The sequence below is a fragment of the Setaria italica genome, chromosome V, assembly GCF_000263155.2.
Source record: "Setaria italica strain Yugu1 chromosome V, Setaria_italica_v2.0, whole genome shotgun sequence".
NCBI classification, from domain to species: Eukaryota; Viridiplantae; Streptophyta; class Magnoliopsida; order Poales; family Poaceae; genus Setaria; species Setaria italica.
This window is the reverse complement of record NC_028454.1, coordinates 28,513,313-28,534,787: the sequence shown is the minus strand read 5'-3', so window position 1 is coordinate 28,534,787 and position 21,475 is coordinate 28,513,313. Positions and strand designations below refer to the sequence as shown.

At 43.8% G+C, this 21,475-nt stretch overlaps 3 protein-coding genes across 3 annotated transcripts in view; 2 read left to right on the top strand and 1 right to left on the bottom strand.

Moving 5' to 3' along the window:
• Nucleotides 1–6,782, top strand: part of LOC101764488 (ubiquitin-like modifier-activating enzyme atg7) — a 13,098-nt gene extending 6,316 nt beyond the window's left edge. Inside the window, exons 11-20 of the mRNA XM_004969105.4 lie at nucleotides 3,295–3,477; nucleotides 3,593–3,684; nucleotides 3,858–4,005; nucleotides 4,082–4,303; nucleotides 4,398–4,547; nucleotides 4,640–4,828; nucleotides 4,907–5,089; nucleotides 5,175–5,290; nucleotides 5,412–5,559; nucleotides 6,405–6,782. Of these exons, the coding sequence (XP_004969162.1) occupies nucleotides 3,295–3,477; nucleotides 3,593–3,684; nucleotides 3,858–4,005; nucleotides 4,082–4,303; nucleotides 4,398–4,547; nucleotides 4,640–4,828; nucleotides 4,907–5,089; nucleotides 5,175–5,290; nucleotides 5,412–5,559; nucleotides 6,405–6,572 (1,599 nt within the window). The 3' untranslated portion in view covers nucleotides 6,573–6,782. The remainder of the gene's footprint in view (nucleotides 1–3,294; nucleotides 3,478–3,592; nucleotides 3,685–3,857; nucleotides 4,006–4,081; nucleotides 4,304–4,397; nucleotides 4,548–4,639; nucleotides 4,829–4,906; nucleotides 5,090–5,174; nucleotides 5,291–5,411; nucleotides 5,560–6,404) is intronic.
• A 647-nt stretch (nucleotides 6,783–7,429) lies between these two features.
• Nucleotides 7,430–10,652, bottom strand: LOC101764082 (uncharacterized protein At1g03900). The gene is made up of 8 exons (XM_004969104.4): nucleotides 10,300–10,652; nucleotides 10,121–10,152; nucleotides 9,699–9,799; nucleotides 9,545–9,617; nucleotides 9,363–9,394; nucleotides 9,101–9,191; nucleotides 8,526–8,637; nucleotides 7,430–7,948 (listed from the first exon to the last, which is right to left on the bottom strand). Exons 1-8 carry the CDS (start codon nucleotides 10,396–10,398, stop codon nucleotides 7,619–7,621), a joined length of 870 nt encoding a protein of 289 aa, XP_004969161.1. The 5' UTR covers nucleotides 10,399–10,652; the 3' UTR covers nucleotides 7,430–7,618.
• An 8,121-nt stretch (nucleotides 10,653–18,773) lies between these two features.
• Nucleotides 18,774–20,033, top strand: LOC101769382 (transcription factor RLM1). Its single transcript, XM_004971940.1, has one exon. It carries the CDS (start codon nucleotides 18,774–18,776, stop codon nucleotides 20,031–20,033), a length of 1,260 nt encoding a protein of 419 aa, XP_004971997.1.
• Nucleotides 20,034–21,475: the final 1,442 nt, after the last annotated feature.

The window sequence follows — 21,475 nt, the reverse complement described above, 5'->3', positions numbered from 1 at the left end:
CATAGACACCACACCGTGGTGCGTTATCCGATTATCAACCTCCCCAGCCGCCCGTCAACGCACCGCCAGGCGGCCCCTCCTGCTGCCCTTCCTGACCGCTGCCGGCCACCCGACCCCCGCCGCCGTCCACCATCTGCCGCTGCCCCACCTTCTGCTTGCCCCGCTGTGGACCCCACCGCACGCCCCGGTCGCCTACCTTGCTGTCCCGCCGTCCGCGCCCGCCCCGCCGGTACAAGCGCGCGCCCCGCTAGCCCGCCGCCCCCATCTTGCCTGGGTGGGGCTCCTCCACCGCGGTACCAGGCCGCCGCCCTGAGACACGCCTCCCACGCGTCCCCACCTTTTCCCCCGCCGCCGGCCGCCCGACCCCCGCCGTCCCGCCGTCCGCACCCCTACCCACGCCTTCTAAGAAAAAGATAGGGATAGAGAGGATGACAAGTGGGGCCTGAATTGGAGGGCAACAATGGCAATCCACACTGAAATCGGTCTTTTTTTGGAGCTGAGAGCACTCTTCTTCTGGTCAAACACCCCATCTAGACCACTCCAACTCCACCCAGAGCTGGCTCCACCTAGAGTTCTGGAGTGGAGCAGCTCCACCCAGAGTTGGAGCCATGCCAAATAGGACCCTAATCTTTCCGCTACTACAGCCCACAAACTTGCTCCTCGTTCCACCTTGTGCGTCTTCCTTGGCTATTCTGCTCATCATAAAGGTTACCGCTGTCTTGATCTCTCCTCCAACTGAGTCATCATCTCTCGGCATGTGGTGTTCGACGAGACTTCGTTTCCCTTTTCCCAGCAACCATCACCACCCGCTTCTGAGGAGTTTGAGTTCTTATTGGAACCTACTAATGTGGTGCCAGGACCTATCGATCCAGCACCTCATCTGTCACCTGCAGGTTCAGCCCCAGGCGCGCCTGCACTACCACGTGCGGCTTCTGCTCCTTCGGTGGCCTCCACTCTGCCGCTGGGTGCTGCCCTGCAGCCGCTCGGTGTCAGCCCGGCTGCACCCTTCAGCGCCTGGCCGGCCCTGACAATGCCCTCACCGGCACACCTCTTGGCGTCTCTCCTAAGCCCGTTGTGCCTGGCCTCGCCGGCATTGCTGGCACGCAGGCCCCTGGCATGCCGCCTAGTGGCGGGCCGCACGCCTTCAGCCCCGGCTGGCCCCTCCAGCGGTGCTACTGGCAGCCTCGCTGCCCCTGCCGGCCTTATTGCCTAGCAGGGGCGCCCCGTCGGCTTTAGTCGGCCTCTCCAGGTCTACTCTCGCCGGCTTGTCCATGCTCCGATTCAGACGTCGCCCTGCGGCCCGTAGGCTCCTGCTCCAGCTCCCCTCCCTTGCGGTGCTCTTCCCGTGCATCCTGTGACAAATCAGCATGTCATGACCACGCGCGGGAAGCTGGGATTTTGTTTGCCAGCGCTGTTCCACTCCACCCCGCTGTCGCCACTGCCTCGCACCTACCGGAGCAACCTCGCTGATCCAAATTGGTGTCGAGCTATGCAAGAGGAATTTGATGCGCTCTTAGCCAACAATACGTGGGATCTCATTCCCCATCCTGCTCGGGCCAATGTTGTGACCGGCAAATGGGTCTTTAAGCACAAGTTCAAGGCAGATGGTTCTCTCGAGCGCTACAAGGCGCGTTGGGTGCTGCGAGGGTTTACCCAACACCCAAGGGTTGACTTTTCTGAAGACTTTTCTGAGACTTTCAGTCCCATTGTGAAGCCCGCCACTGTCCGCACAGTGCTCTCCTTGGCTCTCTTGCAACTGGCCGATTCATCAATTGGATGTGAAAAATGCTTTTCTTTGTGGGACGCTGTTAGAGACAGTATATTGTGCTCAACCTGCTGGCTTTGAGGATCCTGCTCGCCCTTATCATGTGTTTTGGCTTAATCGATCTCTTTATGGACTTAAGCAGGCACCCCGCGCTTGGTACAACCGTTTCGCCACCCACTTGTTGCAGCTTGGTTTTGTGGAGGCGAAGATTGACACTTCTCTGTTTGTGGATGACATAGTTCTCACGGCGTCCTGGACACCTCTGCTTTGCAGCACTATTGATGCCTTGCATCAGGAATTCTCCATGAAGGATCTTGGTGAGCTTCATCATTTTCTAGGTATGCATGTGCAGCACTCTGGTGATGGTCTTCTGTTGTCCCAGCGCTAGTTTATGCTGGAGATTCTGGACGTGCCGGTATGACCGACTACAAGCCTTGTTCCACCCCAGTTGATACTAATCCAAAGTTGTCTGCTGCTGAAGGTGCTCCTCTTGTCAATGGCACTGATTTTCGGAGTCTTGCTGGTGCTTTACAGTACCTCACCTTCACACGTCCAGATATTGCCTATTCTGTTTAGCAGGTTTGCCTCCATATGCATGACTTGCAAGAACCGCATCTTGCTGCTTTGAAGCGCATTCTTCGGTATGTGCGTGGAACTCTTCACCTGGGCTTGCTCCTGCGACCATCTACTCAGTCTGATCTGCTTGTCTATTCCGACGTTGATTGGGCTGGCTGCCCGGACACCTGCAAATCCACTTCAGGCTATGCCGTGTTTTTGGGTGATAATTTGATCTCCTGGTCCTCCAAGCGTCAGAATGCTATCTCTCGCTCGAGTGCCAAGGCTGAGTATCGGGCGGTTGCCAATGCCATTGCTTAGGTTTCTTGGTTGCGCCAACTTCTTGTTGAGCTGCATGTTCCTCTGCGTCGCACCGCCCTGGTTTATTGTGATAACATTAGCACTGTCTACATGTCTTCGAACCCCGTTCAGCACCAGCGCACCAAACATGTGGAGATTGATCTACACTTAGTTCGTGAGTGCGTTGCCACCGGAGATGTCTGTGTTCTTCATATTCCGACGAGCTCTCAGTACGCTGACATCTTCACCAAAGGCCTGCCTTCTTCGGTGTTTAGGAATTCAGGTCCAGTCTGAACATTCAAGCTGCCGACAATTAGACTGCGGGTGCGTGTTAGATATGTATGTGCTATGTGCGTGTATGGGCCTGGTGTGTATCACGCCCAGGCCCAGGCCGGCTCCCTGCTGTGCCTAGATAGATTAGGATAGGCAGGTTATCCCTTGATTGGTTATGATTCTATAAACCTCTCCCAAGGGCTGCCTATATATTTGTACATCTTGTATACCCTAATCAATCTATTATTCCACGCAATCTCCATTGCTTTCACTTAGCCTATGGCTGAGAGTTTCGGATCCAGATAGATTATTCACACATTTTTAGTTAAAAAGTATTCTTTAATCTCTACCTCTTCATTGTGTATATGCTGTACTAATGATATGTTGTACCTCCACTGCAGATTGCTATTACTGCAGTATTAGGATGTGACAGTTACATCGTCATGCGACATGGTGCTGGTCCAGGAACTAGTGGGGGTACAGATGAAGTGGCTGCTCAGATAGAAAATTTGTCCACAGAAGATGCTCTTAGCCATCAGAGATTGGGCTGTTGTTTCTGCAATGATGCTGCTTCCCTTTTTAATGTACATCAGATAAAGACTTTTGTTTTGTGAACATTCCTATTTGTTTCTGTTTTGTACTTATCATTTTTCCTTGTCTTATTATTGGTCTGTCATGTTCAATGTTATTCTTTTGCAGACAATTCCTAATGGAACACTACCTGGACTTACCTCAGTTGCATCTGGCAAAGCAGTGGAGCTCTTTGCTAGGATGTTACATCATCCTGACGAGTAAGATGCCTTAAAGTTAATCGCTGAGTCCAACTTGTGTTTGTGTAGCATTGATCTCAGTGAAAATTAGGTTTTTTTACAGACATTGAATATTGGTTAAGCTAAGTTGTAGGGGAGCTTGAAAAACTAATCAGTCCACCATGTGGTGCCATAAGTATCATACCCTTTTGCAGGTTACATGCTCCAGGTGATATTGCTGGTATGGAAACAGAACATCAGCTTGGCCTATTACCACATCAGCTACAAGGATCACTCCCAAAGTGTGTTTTATCCATGGAACTTGGCAATTCCTCAGGCAACTGTACTGCATGTTCGATTGCAGTAAGTAAATTCTACCATATGAAATTACGTCCTCACAGTTTTATTGTTTTTAATGATAACATGCTAAACATTCCAGGTATTGTCAGAGTACAGAAGAAGGGGATTGGATTTTGTCATGCAGGCTATTAACTATCCAACATATCTGAAAGATCTTGCAGGCATTTCTAATTTGAAGAAGCCAGATCCTTGTCCTAAAATGCTGCCCAGCATCTCTGTAAATTCAGACAAGATTTCTGATGTCCGCTGTCTACTTTTGGGTGCTGGAACTCTTGGATGTGATGTTGCTCGCATTCTTATGGTCAATGACTCAATTTTGTGAATAATGGTAATTTTATGTCAACTACAACATATAAACTCACACAAATTCTGTTTTGGCAAAACCAACTTTGCAGGACTCTGGTGTACGAAAGCTAACAGTGGTTGATAGTGGTCGTGTAGTTGTGTCAAATTTGGCGAGACAATCACTCTACACTTGTGATGACCGTGGTGCCCCAAAAGCAACTGCCATACTTAGGCATCTAGTGGAGAGGTGTCCTTCAGTTGTGAGTCTTCACTTCCTTACCCTCAAAACTGTACTTCCATTTTATTTCACTATTTTCTCATCATAATGAATATGTACCATGCGCCCTTGCAGGATGCACAAGGCATTCAAATGGAAATACCTATGCCAGGGCATCCTGTATCTCCCAGTGAAGCAGCTGGTGTGCTCCAAGATTGCAAGCGCCTTAAGGAATTAGTGGCTTCCCACGATGCTATCTTCTTGTTGACCGACACAAGGGAAAGTAGGTGGCTTCCAACTCTCCTCTGCACTAATGAAAACAAGGTAAACCTTGTAGGCATCCTTGAATAATGTAGACCTTGGAATTTTGTTATATGCTAATAATGCCCCTCTGCATTGCAGATTGCTATTACTGCAGCGTTAGGGTATGATAGTTACCTTGTTATGCGACATGGGGCTGGTCCTGGCATAAGCTATGAAGCTTCAAATGTGACTACTGTCATGGATAAGCTGTCCACAAAGGATTCCCTTGGACGTGAAAGACTGGGGTGTTATTTCTGCAATGACGTCGTTGCTCCTGTTGATGTAATGTTCCATGTTTTGGAAATTATACTTGTTATATGCTTTTAACATGTTGCCACCAACAATCATGGCATTACTTTTGATGCAGTCTGTTTCAAATCGAACACTGGATCAACAATGTACAGTGACACGACCCGGGCTGGCCTGTATTGCATCTGGACGCGCTGCAGACCTCTTCACAAGAATGTTACATCATCCAGATGGGTAAGCAATTGGGCACCTGAAAGCTGGACTATGAATTTGTGTAACTTCCAAAGAAGATGCTAAGTGCATCCAATGAACAAAAGCAAGGAAATCTGATAAATACTTTTACTACCTGTTGCAGGATACATGCTCCAGGAGAGATTGCTGGTGCAAGCAGTGGCCATCCACTTGGTCTATTACCTCACCAGATCCGTGGATCACTCTCACAGTACAACTTATTAACTCTCTTGGGCTATTCCTCGAGCAATTGCACAGCATGTTCCAATGTGGTATGTAAACTTTCTACCGTTGCACAACATGCATGTTACATCTTGACTTATATGAGTTTTAGAGTCTGCATGAGTTAATAAGAGTTAGTGGGTGCCTGTCATGTATGTACTGCCTCCGCTTGGTGTCAGCATGAGTTATTAAGAGTTATAATAAGAGTCATTCTAGTTTTAGCCTAAGTCAAACCATCTAAAGTTTGACAAAGCTTATACAAAAAAGTATAAATATTTGTGATAACCAAATAGTTATTATTACATTCATCATGAAATATTTTTTCACAGTACCTATTTGGTGTCACAAATGTTGATGCTCTTCTCTATAAACTTAGTCAAACTTAAGATGATTTGATGTAGGATAAAACTAGAATGACTATCTTTTGGGACGAAGGGATTATAGGTTAGAGCATCTCTGTCGCATGTAGAAGTTACCTTGTTAGCCTATGTTACAGTGTTAGTCGTCCTGTGCGCCGGTTCATCACTGAATGAGTCTAGTGCTGCAAGTAGTTAGCTGTACATGCATGGTTAGTTGGGACTTCTGAGGCATGGCATGAGACCCGGGCAGTCGATGCACCCTTGTGCATGTAAGTTGGGCTACATGAGCCAAGTGCTCGGTATGGTTGTTTTGAACTGAGAATACAGAAAGGAGAAATGCGTGCATTGCCGCAAATATGGGTGCCTTTGTGTGTGTTGGCGTGAGGTAGCTTCTATGAAGTGCTTGCGCGCGTTTGTTCTCGTGAGTTTCATCCTTGGCCGGCTCCAAGTTTCCAACAATGCAAACGATACTATTAGAATTTTGCTGATAGCTATGCTGTCGATCTCTTATGTGATTACATGCAAAAATATCGCAGGTATTGTCTGAATATCGGAGTAGAGGAATGGATTTTGTGATGCAAGTGATCAACGAACCAACGTATTTGGAAGACCTCACCGGCCTCACGGACTTGATGAAATCCGCAGCTTACACTGAGGTCGAGTGGGTAGATGAAATTGATGAGGACGATTTCGCCGAGATCTGATAATCACATGGTTTTAACGGCTGTAAATATCATCTCCTACATTATGATTCACGAGATGATGAAATAACATTGCGTGGGATGGCTTCACTCAACAATACCAAGCAATCAAGCAACCACCCTGTAAATACTTTGTAACATTGTGTTACGTTGCTAGCTTTTACACTTTGTAATGCACGAATAGAAGTCAAGCCAAAATACTGCTAGTTTTCAGTTCGCGTTGTCAACTCAGCAAACGCTATTAATTCTGGAGAGTCGCGATTTTACCCTACACGCGCTTGTTCTTGTGCCCAGCCGGCGGCTTGCTGAAACGCACGTGCTCGGCGAGGCAGAACCCGAAGAAGGCAGACGTGCATGCCAGGTCGGTGATCATGACGAGCACGCCGGCGACGGGCCCGACGGCCACGGCGAGCAGCGCGGCCAGGAAGCCGGCGCAAAAGACGAGCGGGAACAAGAAGACGAGCGCCTCCACCGGGACGACCGTGCTGGCGGCGAGGTTCTGCGTGAGGTAGTAGGCCCAGAGGTAGAGCAGGAGGCAGAGCACGGCGCACAGCTCCGACACGAGGCACAGCGGCGCTGTGCCGTGGCTGCAAGCCATGAGCACCATCATTCCGGCCAGGAGCAGCGACAGCGAGCCCACGGAGACAGGCGCAGGCCCTCCGCTTCTTCTCTTCCTCGCGGCCGGCGGCGCCGTCTCCGTCGACGGACAGGCGCTCCATCTCGGAGGAACAGCCGAGACGATGATGTTGGGCTGGCTGGTGGATTTTTATAGAGCCCGAATACGTACCGAGCCGAGGTCGGAATCGCTTGGGAGTCCGAATTGCTTCCTGAACTCTCATCGGATTTGGAAACAAAATCGGTAACCTTTGGGTAAAAATGTTTCTGGCAGCTACTGAAAGGTACAAGGTTTGTATAGCTTATGAGATGGTACAGTAGCTCTCTATACATCAACACGAGTGCCGGCAAAAGTCACAGCTGATTGAAAGTGGGCAAAATAAAAATAAAAGGCAGTCTGAGTAACATGTTGTATGTACAAAATACAAGATACATCACCCGGCAGCCTGGAAGTCCCCAAAATCTTCATCGACGGTTTCTTGCTCGACCTTCTCAGCAGCAGCTGGTTGCTCAGGAGAAAGTTCGGTTTTGGCGGGGATACCGCTGGTTGTGCTGGTGGGTTCAGCAGCAGGTTCTTGTGGAGGAAATTCTGCTTTGAAGGGGGAAGCGGCTACTCCAGAATCCGTTGGAGAGACGGGTGAAGGTGGAGGTGGGGGTAGTTTAAGGGAGACAGGGGCCTCCTTGGAGTTTGTCTTTTCACTCAATGAGAGTTTGTTTAGGCCTTGCTCAAAAAATGCTGATTTTGTCTTGGTGCCGGTTTCTTTCTGCACAGAACAAAAGCAAATCCAGACACTCAGAAAAATCAAAGACAAATATAGCTATAAAAATTGAGCAAAAAGGGATACAGGCACATGCTACAAACACTTTATTTATGCAAAATTCGGCAGCACTGCAAATACCCTTCAATGCAGTACAGTAGGGCTCAATTTTTAAAGGTTCCTATGCAAGAGTAGCTCAGAGCCTCAAACTAACATGTTTATGGATATGCAAAGGGATTTGCAGCTCAAATGCCATAAGAGAAATCTCGATGGAAACTATGCATAAACAGAACTGAGATTCGGTTTAGAACTGGCTGTATATTTTACATTGAAATAGTCTAGGTCAACATGGCTTAGAATCTTAGATTGATCAGGTTATTTAGACACTTATAGATTGACAAGGATTCCATGATCCAGCTGTTTATAGCTATCCTTCCAATGAACATGTCATTGCTTCAACAACCTAGGGTACAACTACAGAGCAAAATCCTATATTCTAGTTATGCAGACCTTAGAAACGATCTCTCATCAACAGGGTCTCTGATTCATTTTCTTCCAGTAAAATATTTGGATGATAACTTACACTTTTAAGCTGAAGAACCAAAGTTTCCCCTTCTTTGAGGCTGTAATCCACTGACGATTGCTTCTCATAGTGCTGAACCATCTCTTCAGCGGCCTTCTTCTTGTTTAGATATCTTTGATAATGTAAGAGACGAACAAATCATACAGGAAACTTAGTGCATTATATAAAGAAGATATTTGAAGCATGATCACACTATTATAATCAAGGAAAACGAAATGAATTCCTTGCGGAAAATACAGCAATATTTCATAAAGCTCATATTAAAACACAGTTGCTGTCAGGATCTGCTAGACCCAGACCAAAACGGGAATCAGAACTCGAGTAAAGATGAGTACTAGCCTGACACTTGCCAACTAAACTAAGATCTGACTGCATGGGTAGAGGATCAATAATTTGATGCTGAAAGATCTGAGACAACAATCTACCATGTATTATGGCTAATCGAAATCAATGGTAAATGCCATATCAAATAGAATTCCACATATAACTATTAGTCATTGAGGAATTGCACAGGGGGGGAAATCGTGTGCTTTTTTATGATAGGCATATCATGTTTCAAATGAACAGAAGGATACTTCATATGATCATGTAGAGCAGCTTGGAAGTCATATGCTTCAGGTCTTTCGCGGAAGCCTAAACCTATGAAAGCATGACGCTGACGCCCATCTGCAGTTCACAGTAAGGTTTGTTATGTTTCCAGTATATTACCCAATTTAGTACTGCATTGACCACACCGCTTCAAGTTAAGTACCAAATGCTATGATCATCAACTCAACACTAAATAAAACATTAAAGCACAAGGAATATCATAGAACCCAAGAAAGAGACAGTCATCACCTATATTCTCTTCAACGCGGAGTACAAAATATCTGCAAGAGAAATATTTGAGCAGCAAGAATCATTTCAGGTTCTGCTTATTCAGTCTTCAAGTAGTTTATTTATGGACACTGGGAAATACAAAGGCATGTACTTCATTGTAGGTTATTAGACTATATTTTGTGGCAGCACTAGATACAGACCTGCTGCTGTCAATTACAGGTTCCACCGGATGTTGCTCACCCTCTCTGAGAAATGCCCTAGCATACAGCTCCCCTGGAACACATTCACAGAATTAATACTGCAAGCGAAAAAAACAAAGGAAAAAGCACTAAAATGAGTAAATGGCTACTGTACCTGTGTTCTTATCTTCCAATTTGATGATGCATTCCTCACCCTTGCTGACAACCTTAAGTGCCCCTTCCCATGCCCATTTGTTGACGTTCCACTCATCCGCCCTGGATTTTACCACCAGCGCAATCAATTATTCCCATGGAACAACAAATGTATCCCAATATCCCAATTTATACTAAGTCAGAAAGGAACAATCCCGATTGTGAAATGAATGGCTCACAGGGCCTCTGAACAAATAGAAGCAACCAAGAATCGGTGAAACGTGGCAACCCTTAGCTAATTCAAACTTTTAGGATCGATCTAGCTCATGCACGGACAGGAACTCCTAATTGTGTCTACTTTACTGACCCAGACAGGAAGAACTACATTATTATACAACTCCTAAAGTCCGCAACCACATCCTTTGGCGAGCCCGAGAAGTGTACCTGTAGGAGGCAGCCGTCTTCCTCGGAGGTATCTGCGCATAGACCAACAATAGAATTAGCATGTTTCAGATGAACGACGCCGCTCAAACGTGCAGAGAATGGGCTGGCATGGGCACAACACAGGGCACTGCTACGCTAAACTGTCCACGAAATGGAACGCGAAGGGCGTGGGGGCGCACCAGGTAGACGTAGCACTCGGCGACCTGGAACAGCACGATCTCCAGCGGCTCAGCCTCCGCCGGCGCCGGCGCCTGCTCGCCGTAGCCGCCGCTCGCCATGGCGCCGGCCGCAGAAGCGCCGGAGGGTGCTCGGCCGCGAACCGGTCGTGGGCGTGGCGGATCGTGCCGAGCGGTGAAGGGGAGACGGCGGGATCGGGAGCGGCTGGGCCGGATCCGAATGCGGCGTGGCGGAGCAGCGAGTCCGGTCGTCGGTCGAACCAGAAGAGGAGACGGAGGGGAGAAGGAAGAAGGTGCGGGGAAGGATTCTGGTGCGGGGTCGGGGCCGGAGCCTGGTTCGGGCTCGCGGGCGGCACGCAGACGCGACTACCGCAGCAAGCAGTTTGGTTAGTCAAACATGGCCCGGGGCCACTCTTTTGGTTTTCTTCTCTCTTCTCTCTCTTTTTTTTCTGTCTCACGCAACGGTGACTGTTTTTTTTTTTAGGGCATCGACGGTTACTGTTACCAGTTTAGCACAACCATGAGCTACTTGATTACAAGACTCACTGAAAAACGAAAAATAAAAGCACTAAAACTAAAGCTAAGCTCCTTGATTTCGTTGATGATGACTGCAGCTGCTTATCGTTGCAAGTTCTTGCTGTTCCATAGCTTGCCTAATGCTTCACAGTCCGTCTCCATGATCAAGCGTGTCGCTCCTCGTTGCCGTGCAAATATATGCCATCCCTGCAAGCTTGAGTAGAGGTAGGAATGGATTGAAATCCATATCCAATATAAAGAAATCCAATTAAAATCCAAGAAAAATAATCCATATACAATCCAATCCTAATGTAAAATGGCTAATGTCCAATCCAACTTCTTTTCAGTCCAAGTCCATCCAAAAGATCCAATAATAGAAATTTAGTATAAGTAATTTGCATAAGTCAAGATCAAGGGTCGGATCTTAAAATTTAAATCTCACATTCATACCTTACAATTTCAGCAAAATTAGTTGAAATTTATTAGAGATAGCTCAGTATGATAAACTGCTACTCCATTTATATTAGTGTGGCTAGATTCACATGTGAGCCCACGTTAAGAATTGGACCTAGAATCAAAACCTCGCGTTCACACTTTAAAATTCCAATGAAATTAATCGAAATTTGTTGGAGATGGCTCACTACATTGGCTAGCTACTTCGAGCATATTAGTGTGGCTAGGGATGGAAATCAATAGGATTTAGATGGAATCGAATTCGGATAGCACTTTTTACCACATTTTTATTCGAATATGAATTCGGATTTGAATGTTGTTGAATGCGAATGCAAAACGGATAGCTTGGAATTTGATATATATTCGGATATCCACTTAATTTCGATGATAGCAATTGGCAAGTATCCATTTGTTTTATTAATATTTTTAGAAGAACACAATCATCATTACACGTACAAAAATATGTATGAATCAAATATAACACATTTAGAAAGAGATTATTCATTTAAAATATTTTTATAAAACTATTGTAGTAAATTAATATTGACGCTCGTTATTCACACACTTTTACCTTGTTTATCTTCAATAATAACATGAATTTATACCTAAACTATCGATCACACCTAATAAACCGGTCATTTTCACATGCGCAATATATTTTAGGGATATTTTGTTTTTGCAAGAAATTGGACCTAAAAGTATATTTTTAGATAATGCCTTGAACCAATAACGAACCTGTTAAAGACGAAGACCAGCGAGCTCAGAAAGAGCACAGGCTGATCGGTCTGGTGAAGCCTAAACTGATCGGTCAGGGGTCTTCTAGCCTTCTCCAACGCTCCTTTCTAGCAAGCACTCCTCCGAGATTACTTGAGGGCTAAGTTTGTGAAGATATGGCAAGGATCACTTCAGGATCAAAGAGGAATCAAAGAGGATCAAGTGGAGATTTGGAAAATTATTAAAAATCAATCTCATCTCGAAGCTACCGACGTGCCAAACCCACATGCAAGTGAAAATAAGACTTCAGAGCATCCAACAAGACTTGGGGCCCAAGCCGATCGATCTGAACCCTCCCAGGCTGATCGGCCTGGGGTTTTCCTTCATCCCCTCGCCTTCTAATTTTTGCCACGTGCTCTCCAGACTATAAATATGCTGAAAAACCACCAAGCCCCATATCCAAGATGACGTACTCGACATGAAGCAACAAAGAAGCAGAAGGAGCTTGAGGGACACCTCTCCAGAGAGCAGAGGGTCGTGCAGCTGTCAGGGGTTAGCGTAGCTGAACCTTTGACGGCGTGATCACCCTGCAAGGAAGATCACGCTGGAGTTTTGGAGCTAGGAGTCATCAAGATCAAGTTAGGATCCTGGTGGTGATCTTGTGACGTACAATCATTCACGGTGAAGTAAATAGATATGTTCTTGTTTTTAGCAATCTAGCTATCTCCTTCTATGGTTTTATACTCTCTTGGGTTTGCTTGCTTTTCAATCTATGATCGATGATAAATTGCTTATGATGTTCTTGTGATCATGGTGATCGGATTTGCATGCCTGATCTACCGATGAGTATAACATATTCTTTTGATCGTGCTCTTAGTCTACATATGCTGATAGAGGGGATCGTTATGAGATCTTTCTTGTGTAAGATAGGGGGTTTCGGGAGTCGGACCGGAGGTTTAGATTTAAAGATACATTTTATTAGGATCATATATGTGTTTCTTTGCTATCCATGCTCAGAATTACAACATATGCATAGTCTAGATTGCTCTAGATTGATTGCCTTTACTCCATCTGTTATATGTCTATACATGCTTAGTAGATTGGATCTGAATCTCTCATAAACACCAAGTTAATACTAACAATGATACTTGAAATAGATCTTATGCTATAAGTTCCACGAATTGATAAACCTTGGGGGAGTACTCTGAGGGAAAGTTATAACTGATTCGTGCAGATGTGGTTAAAACTAGCGTGCTAATTGCCGTCAACAATTAATAAATATTAATAATTAAATAAAGCTTATATAAATATTTAACAATAATAAAATAAATTATTTGAAGTAATTCAAAATCAGCAAATATATTAGTTTAAAAACTAAATCACAATAAATATTTATTATATGATTTAGAGAAGTGATTATGGTATACAAATGCAAATAATATCGGATATCCATCCACATCCACATTTATTTCGAATACAAATACAAATTCGGATAGTGAAAAACAAATTCGAATGTATCCACTTAAGCTACCACATTAGAAACGAATGCGGATACACATATCCATATATCATGTTTTAGTGGATACGAATTCAGATATCTGTATACCACTTTTCCACCCCCAAAGTGTGCCTAGATTCATATGCGTACCACGTCAAGAGCTAGATCATAGAAATGAAACATGACGTTCACATCTTAAAATTTTAGCAAACTGAATGAAATGTGTTAGATATGACTCACAATTATGGCCAGCTACTTTGTGCAAATTAGCCGGTAAGATCTACATGTGGGCCCCACGTCTACATAAGTCCAAGTTTAAGCAAAGATAGGTCAAGCGACGGCTTGGGCCATGGACTCTTTTGCTAGGGTGAAGGGCTAGTACTTGAGTAAACTTTGAGGTGTCAATCATATCTTATGAAGTGGAGGAATGCAATGCATCTAATATTTATTGGATCATATGATGGAGTAGATTATGGATATAGATGCAGTATTGATCATATATGATGGAAAATCCTAACTCATTAGCTCAAGGTAGATGTGCTCAATGGATATACGATGATGAAATCCCTCAAGTTGATAATGATCAAGTATTGCATAGATAAAGACATATAAGCCAAAATGGATAAAATGTTGTGCAAATTTAACCTTGAGTATAGATATGTTGTACTGTCAACCAAATGGATAAAATGTTGTGCAAATTTAACATTGAGTATAGATATGTTGTACTGTTAAGAGGGATGAAACATTGATTCAATAATAACACCAAAACTACTCATTGTTGATCTATGTGAGATAGCCTTGAGAGAACCCTCGAGTGTGCTGACTGCCTGACGTGGCCAAAGACGGCATGAACGGTTTCTGTTGGGTTTAGGGCTAGATAACGAGTCGACTCGGCTCGTCTTGGCTCATTCCACCTCGTTAAGATAACAAGCTATAAAGGCTTCTCAGCTCAGCTTGGCAATGCTGGTGACAGTTAGCACACCAGTTTGAACTGCAAGCGCACGGATCAGTTGTAGCTCTTCCCTCAAAGTATACCGCCAAGGTTTATCAATCCGTGAAAGTTATAATACAAGAACTATTTAAACTAGTATTGTCAACATGATTCAAGTTTATAAAGGATTCAGATCTAATCTAGCATATACATACAGATAGGAGATATGAGCAAGAGATAATCAATCTAGAGCAACCTAGACTATATATATGAAGTAATTCTGAGCAAGATAGCAAAGTAAGATAGATGTGATTCTTATTCAAAGCCTCTTTAAATCTACTCCTCCATTCATACTCTCGAAAACCCCACCTTAAACAGAAGCAGATCTTGTCATGATCCCCCTATCAGCGTTGGCAGATTAAGGATACGAACATAAAAAACTTGTCATGCTCATTGGTAGATTAGTCATGCAAATCTATTCACCATGACCACATAAACACCCCATGCAATCTATCATTGATCATAGGTTGAAAACAAGCAAACCCGATAAAGCATGAAATCATAGAAGGAGGCACTTTGATCGCTGAAGAATTGGAACACATCTATTACTTCACCATGAATGATTGTACATCACTAGATCTCCATCGGGATCCTACCTTGATCTGTTGAGCCTAGCTCCAGAACTCCGACGTGGATCTTCCTCGCAGGATTACCACGTCAACTAGGGTTTACCTAAGCTAATCCACTAGAAAATTGCACGGCCCTCGGCTCTCCAGAATGGTGTCCCTCAGACTCCTCTGCTTCTCTGCTACTAGGTGATGAATGCATTGAATGGATGCTCGTGGTGATGGAGAATGGGGGCATTTATAGTGTGAGGAGGCTGTGGCTCAAATAGGAAGTCAAGGGGGGTACAGGAATGGCCCAGACGATCGGCCTAATTCGGTACAGGCCAATCGACCTGGCCCTTCCTTTTGGCCTATTGTGCCTCCCTTCATTCCCATGTCTTCTCTGATGTTCTGGAGGCTTCTTTTCACTTGTATGTGGGCCTGGCTCAACGATAACCTCGGGATATGAATGGTTCTTGATAACCTACCAAATCTTCACTTGCTTTATCTTGATTTCGAGATCAACTTACCATATCTTCAGAAACTTAGCCCTTAAATCTTCCTGGAGGAATGCTCGTCGAAGATGAGTATGAATAGGCGCCATGGACCCCCTAGGCCGATCAGTTTGGGCTCCATAGGCAGATCGGCCTATGGCCTTTTTAGTTCCTTTAGCCTTCATCTTTCTCTGGGTTGTCGTTGGTTGTAGGCCTCATCCAAAATAGAATGTCCTCCAAAATACAATGCATATGCGAAAACTGCCCGATTATTGAGAATGATCAATAGTTATGATATTAAATCCATGCCATTATTAAGGATAAATATGGGTAAAAGTATGTCATTAATGAGCACCAACTGATAGCTCCCTAAAGCTGCTCGTTAGCTCACGAGCTTTGGCAAAATACATGAGTTCAAATGAAAAGACAAATTAAACAAGATTGCAATTGCAATCAAAGCAATACTACTGAATCATGCAAAATCACTTCAAGTTAAACCTTAAATCAAACAAAAATAAAGAGTAGCGGTTGTATCAACCAAAATCTAGTCCAAATAAAGAACTAAAGAATTAAATAAAATTGATATGTTGCATCCTAATGGGTAGCAGCAGAAGTTGGTGCGCCTCCTCATCCTCCACCATAAACTTCCAGACAGAGGGAGCGACCGAGCAAGCATGCGAGAGCCAAGCAGAGATGGAGGGACAGACGAGGTTGGCTGCTTGCAGCTGAGCTGGGCAGGCATTGGTGGAGAGTTGTGGGTGGTAGTGCATGAAAGGGAGAGGGAGTCAAGATGTCAGAGGACACAAGAGGCCACTTGCGAGCGGCCGAGCGTGCGTGATGCGAATGGATAAGGTTAGAAGGAAGGGATGGAGCGCCGGAGGCCTAGGCCTAGAGGATTGTATATGATGCTAGGCTTAAAGCGTGCGTTGGCTTTTCACTAGTTCATTGTTTGGCTTGCTGACCTAGTGCACTGCTCGGCTCATTAATATCGTGAGCTGCTAACTTCTAACAGCTAGTTTCCTTGGAGTTCGGTATTTTTACCTCTTGGCCCTCTATATTGAGGATTGCTGGTCATGTGCGACTTTGAGACAACCTAGAGGCTGGAGAAGCTCTCACCAACCTTTCTTTTTTGATACTTGTGCAATTTGAGTGAAATCTTTAAGTTTGGGAGAGGGAGGGAGAGAGGGGGAGGGGAAGGGGGGGAGAGAGAGATTGTGTGTGAGCACAATAGAGCACTATATAGCCTTGAGCATTTGTGGGTGGCGTCAAGCAACTCATGAAGCATGTGTTACTCTTGGAGATGAAGCCTCCTAGATGGATAAGCATTGCCGACAGGCTCCCAACCTTGCGGTGAGTCATGAGCAAGTTTGTGTAGGCTGCGATCTTGCCTCTGCAAGGGAAAAGATTTTCTAGTGGAATTGACGAACGTGGCTGAAAGAGACTCGAATTAAAAGGAGGGGGTTGAAAGAGAGACTCGTATCCTAAAAGCTATTCAATGGAGATGTAGAGTTCATGGTGGTGAACCTGAACTTTGATGAAACAATTCTCGTGTCTTCGATTTGGTTTTCCTTTGAGGTGATGGACCCCCAAATACCTGTTGACGACCGTTATTTCAAAATTTCAACCACCAATCTTTCGGTGAATAAATAGGGTATACATATTGTTATATGAGTTATTAGCTTTAAACTAATAATTTCCATGAGTTTTTGGTGGATTGAAGTGTTCCACATGAATGTGTCCAAAGTAAGAATGAGATGATAATATCTAGTGGAGCATATGCAATCATGGTGCAAATGGACTCCGAGTTACCATCATTACAAGCAATCTCAAAATGCAAAATTGTAACAAAATGTGCTCTTGCGGTCTAACGCCTGGCATCACTGGTTGGCACCAACAGAAGAGCTTATTTGTAAGAGCTTAAGTTTCAAGATTTTTTGGAGATGAATATACCTAGCTGCACAAACTCATGTAGCTGGTGTTTGAGAGACTTATCTAGTTATTTGATTCAAATTAGACAAAAAAAAATTGAGCACATTAATCTATTTTAGACTACAAAATCTATTGTAGGGAGTCGTGGAGCATGAGCTCCCTTGGACAAGCCCTAAGTGTGCCAATGATGTGACGAGGAAGGTTGAGTTAGGAGAAATATTTCACAAATTGACCATGTCCTTTTAACTTTGTTTGATGTAAGCAACAGATTTTTAGAATTTGATTTACTAATATAGAGGAAATTGCATTAACAAAGTCTTACAAAAGTGCATCATCTCTCAAATATTGTTAGTTTGTTGGTGAGCTAGCATCATGAGTTGATGAAATAGCTTAATGGTGAGGGGAGATAAGCACCGTGGTGAGATGATCAAGAAACTGATCAACTATAACTAGCTACTATTATAATTTTGAGGATATGATAGACTGTATGAAACTTGTTAACAATATTCAATTATCGGGTTTGTTCTAGATTTGATAAACTTGGAATACTTTATGTGAAAAAATATGGTCAAATTGTGGTAGATATATTGTGTGCATCTCGTGTCGGCACACTTATATGGTGAGGGGCGGACCCCCTTGTCTTTGGCAATTGATGCCGAGATATCTAGAAGCTGGTACTTTATGCATCCAATCGTTTGACAGATCACATTAACCATTATGATTCCAATGATTGAGATATATTTTTTATAGCAAAAAGGTAATGCAAAAGATTGGATTTAAATGATTTATTAACTAATGGTCAATTTATACTAAGATTTGTTTGATCCCTAATAAATGCCAAGAATATTTACAATATTTTATATTGGTAGGATAAGCTTAGCTGGATACAAAAAGGGATGTTAATCAATACTTGCTTAAAATGGTAATGTGATAGTTAAAGGATCCCATTAAATAGATGCCTTTTTCTTTAAAAATCAATAAATATTTGACTAATAATTGGCTAACAGATGTACACAGCTATTTCAATCAATAAGAATCCAGTAGTTTACCCACAATTTTATTTACAAGCTTTCTAATGGTCACAGACAAGTGGGCCTATTTTTTCCGTGCAAAAGAATGACCTAGTGTTCAGTGACTTGAGGTAAGAATTCTACATGAAATGTGTTCACATTTTGAAATCTCATGAGATTTGATTCCCTATGTATCTAAATTTCTTCTATATAAAGGCAAGGGGTGCGCATCTTCATCCTCACCAAAACACAATTGCTCTAGCAAGAAATACATTCCTTAGCCTACTCATATATTCATTGTAGTAGCTTTCATTTCTCCATTTCAGGATGCCAAGGAGAAGTAGGAGGTCAGGAGTGAGATTCATTGAGGATGATAGAGACCGTAGTCTCACATTCTTCAAGCGACGATACGGGATTTTCAAGGCCGCTTCTGACCTCTCCACCCTTACAGGAACGAGGGTTGCTGTGGTGCTAGAGTCCATAAATGAGAGGTTTTCCTCTTTCGGCACCCCAGATGCTAGCCCAATTGTTGATGCTTTCCTTTCAGGGGATATGCCAACTGAGTTCGACACCAGTGAAGAACAAAAGGTCAAAATCACCAACTTACAAAATGAAATGTTCCAGCTGGAGAAAGACAAGGCTATGGAGGACAAGAGGAAGAAGGAGAACATCGCATGGACCAAGGAGATCCAAGAGACCTCAAGGATGACCAAGTATGTTTATGGTAAGGAAGATGATCTTGATGCCACTGAGCTATATGAGATGTATCGTGAGCTCTCACGGATCAAGCAAGAGACTGATGAACGCTTGACAACCTTGCTACATGATAACAATGTAGAAGCCGATGGTCGGCTAAGAGATTCATCACTATTGCAACCTAGTTGGTGGCGCTCAATGCATCCACAAGTTACACCACCAAAGTATTCTCCATGGGCACCTTTGCAAGCATCCTTCCAGCACCAAGGATCATCCTCATCCCATCAAGTGCTAGCAAGGTTAGGCTCCTCATGTTCATATTCTGTGATGTTTCCATCACAACAGGTACAACCAAAACTGCAACATCGTCCTTTAGTGCCATTGGCTCCTTCCATTGTTCGACTCCAAGCACCAACGTCTAAGGAAGCCTACCCTTTCAAATATAATATTCGTGGCCTAGACATCAGTGGTAAAAAATCATACCCACTCTCATTCTCTCCTATATCACCTTCACCACCATCCCAACCACCATCACTGCAAACTCCACCATCAAATGATTCATCACCTCAATCACTGTCACCGCAGTTTTCATCCCCAATGGATCTAGTGCCCCAACAACTTCCTTCCAATGCACAGAATTATAACTCTCTGCATCCACCTCAAAACTATGCAAATGCTAGCTCAACCTATGAACTAGATTTTGAGTTGGGAAACACCAGCGGTAATGGAGGCCAAACCGGTGGTGCTCACATCAAGGGGTTTGATTTATCTACTCCGCAACAAGGTGATGGCTGTCTTAGAGTTACGCCTGAGGCTTCTTCTGCTGGAGGAATCTCTAATGGCGATGATGCAGGAAGTAATCTTGGTGACTTGAACTTCCCTTGGTACTAGGTGATACAAGAATTGTTGCAATGGTTATGTCATTTGTGATAAGTTAAATTTGCTAGATAGCTAGCTTGTCATTTGGCAAATGAATGAGGATTAGGTCGTCCAGTCAAACCTCGTAGGGACTTATGCATGTATGGGTGCATTGAGGACCTAACTCTTGAAGTTTGTTTCTTGAGTTCAATCCTTACATCCCTGCAATGCCTTTGAAATCTTCAATGTTATTGAATAAATGGTTTGTGTTGCTTGAGAATGGATGCTTTCATGGATTTGCATATGTAAGTGGATATTTGAGGTTGCGTACATTTTAACTAATGTATATATTTTTCAAGAAAATTAGTTGAAGAGTTTTAGTGAATGAAAGAATACAATATATTTCTTTTCTCAAGGTTAAAAATGCATAACGAACATCAAGAAATCAAAATAAGTATGGATGGCGTGGGATCTTCAAAAATCAAAATAAGTATGGATGGTTTAGGGTCTTCAAATAGGCTTTTCTATTTAGTCAAATCTCCAACAATGGTTGCAATTTTTTCTACAAATATATAAAACATAGCCATTTTTGGACTAGAAAACACCTATATGTATTTTTAATCTATGAATCTCCTACGTGCGAGCCTTTTGCGGCCCTTAGATTTCAAAACTTGGTATTTGAAGGAATGTAGAAAGGTTCTCTTGGTGGACTTTACAGGTTTCCTTTTCAAAACAAACCTTGTTTCACAATTTTCATGATGCAACCAAACCCACCATATAATATTGTTTTCCATTGGGCAACAAAAATAGTATCTCAGTAATCTATTGGCCACATGATTCCGGTGGCAATTGGTGTTGACAAAGCCATATGGCGAAACCATTCGAGCTCCACAATTTCTTTTTGACAAAGATGCAACCAAAGAATATGTGTTGTGTAGTCTCTTCTTCATTACAAAAAAAATGCATGTGTACTAAGTGCTACCACTTCCTTTGAATCAAATCATCTTTAATAAAAAAAATGCACTATGAACAATCAACCACATGAAAATCTTTATCTTCACGTTAAATTTTGCTTTACCTTGTTTTGTCTACAAAATAATGGGCACACTACTAAGATCATCTCCAGCGTATTACTTATACCCTATACGCAAAACTATTTCTCTCCCCCTCACCAATACTGTTTTATTTTTGCATTTTTGGTGATGACTACTACAGCAGACTATCAAAAATTCCATCTCCAACATCTCCCCTAGCTGTGGGTCCCACATGTTGGTGGGTTTAATCCCTCCTCTATCTCTCTGTTATCCTCTCCCTTCTCCCCTTCACTCCCGCACGCCTCCACCTCTTCATCTTACGGCGGCAGTACGGGCAAACCATGGCAATGGCAACGGGCTAATGGCCGGGCACGGGTGGGCACAACGGGGCGGGGGTGGAGAGTGCGGATCGCGATAGGGGCAACATCGGTGGCACACGTG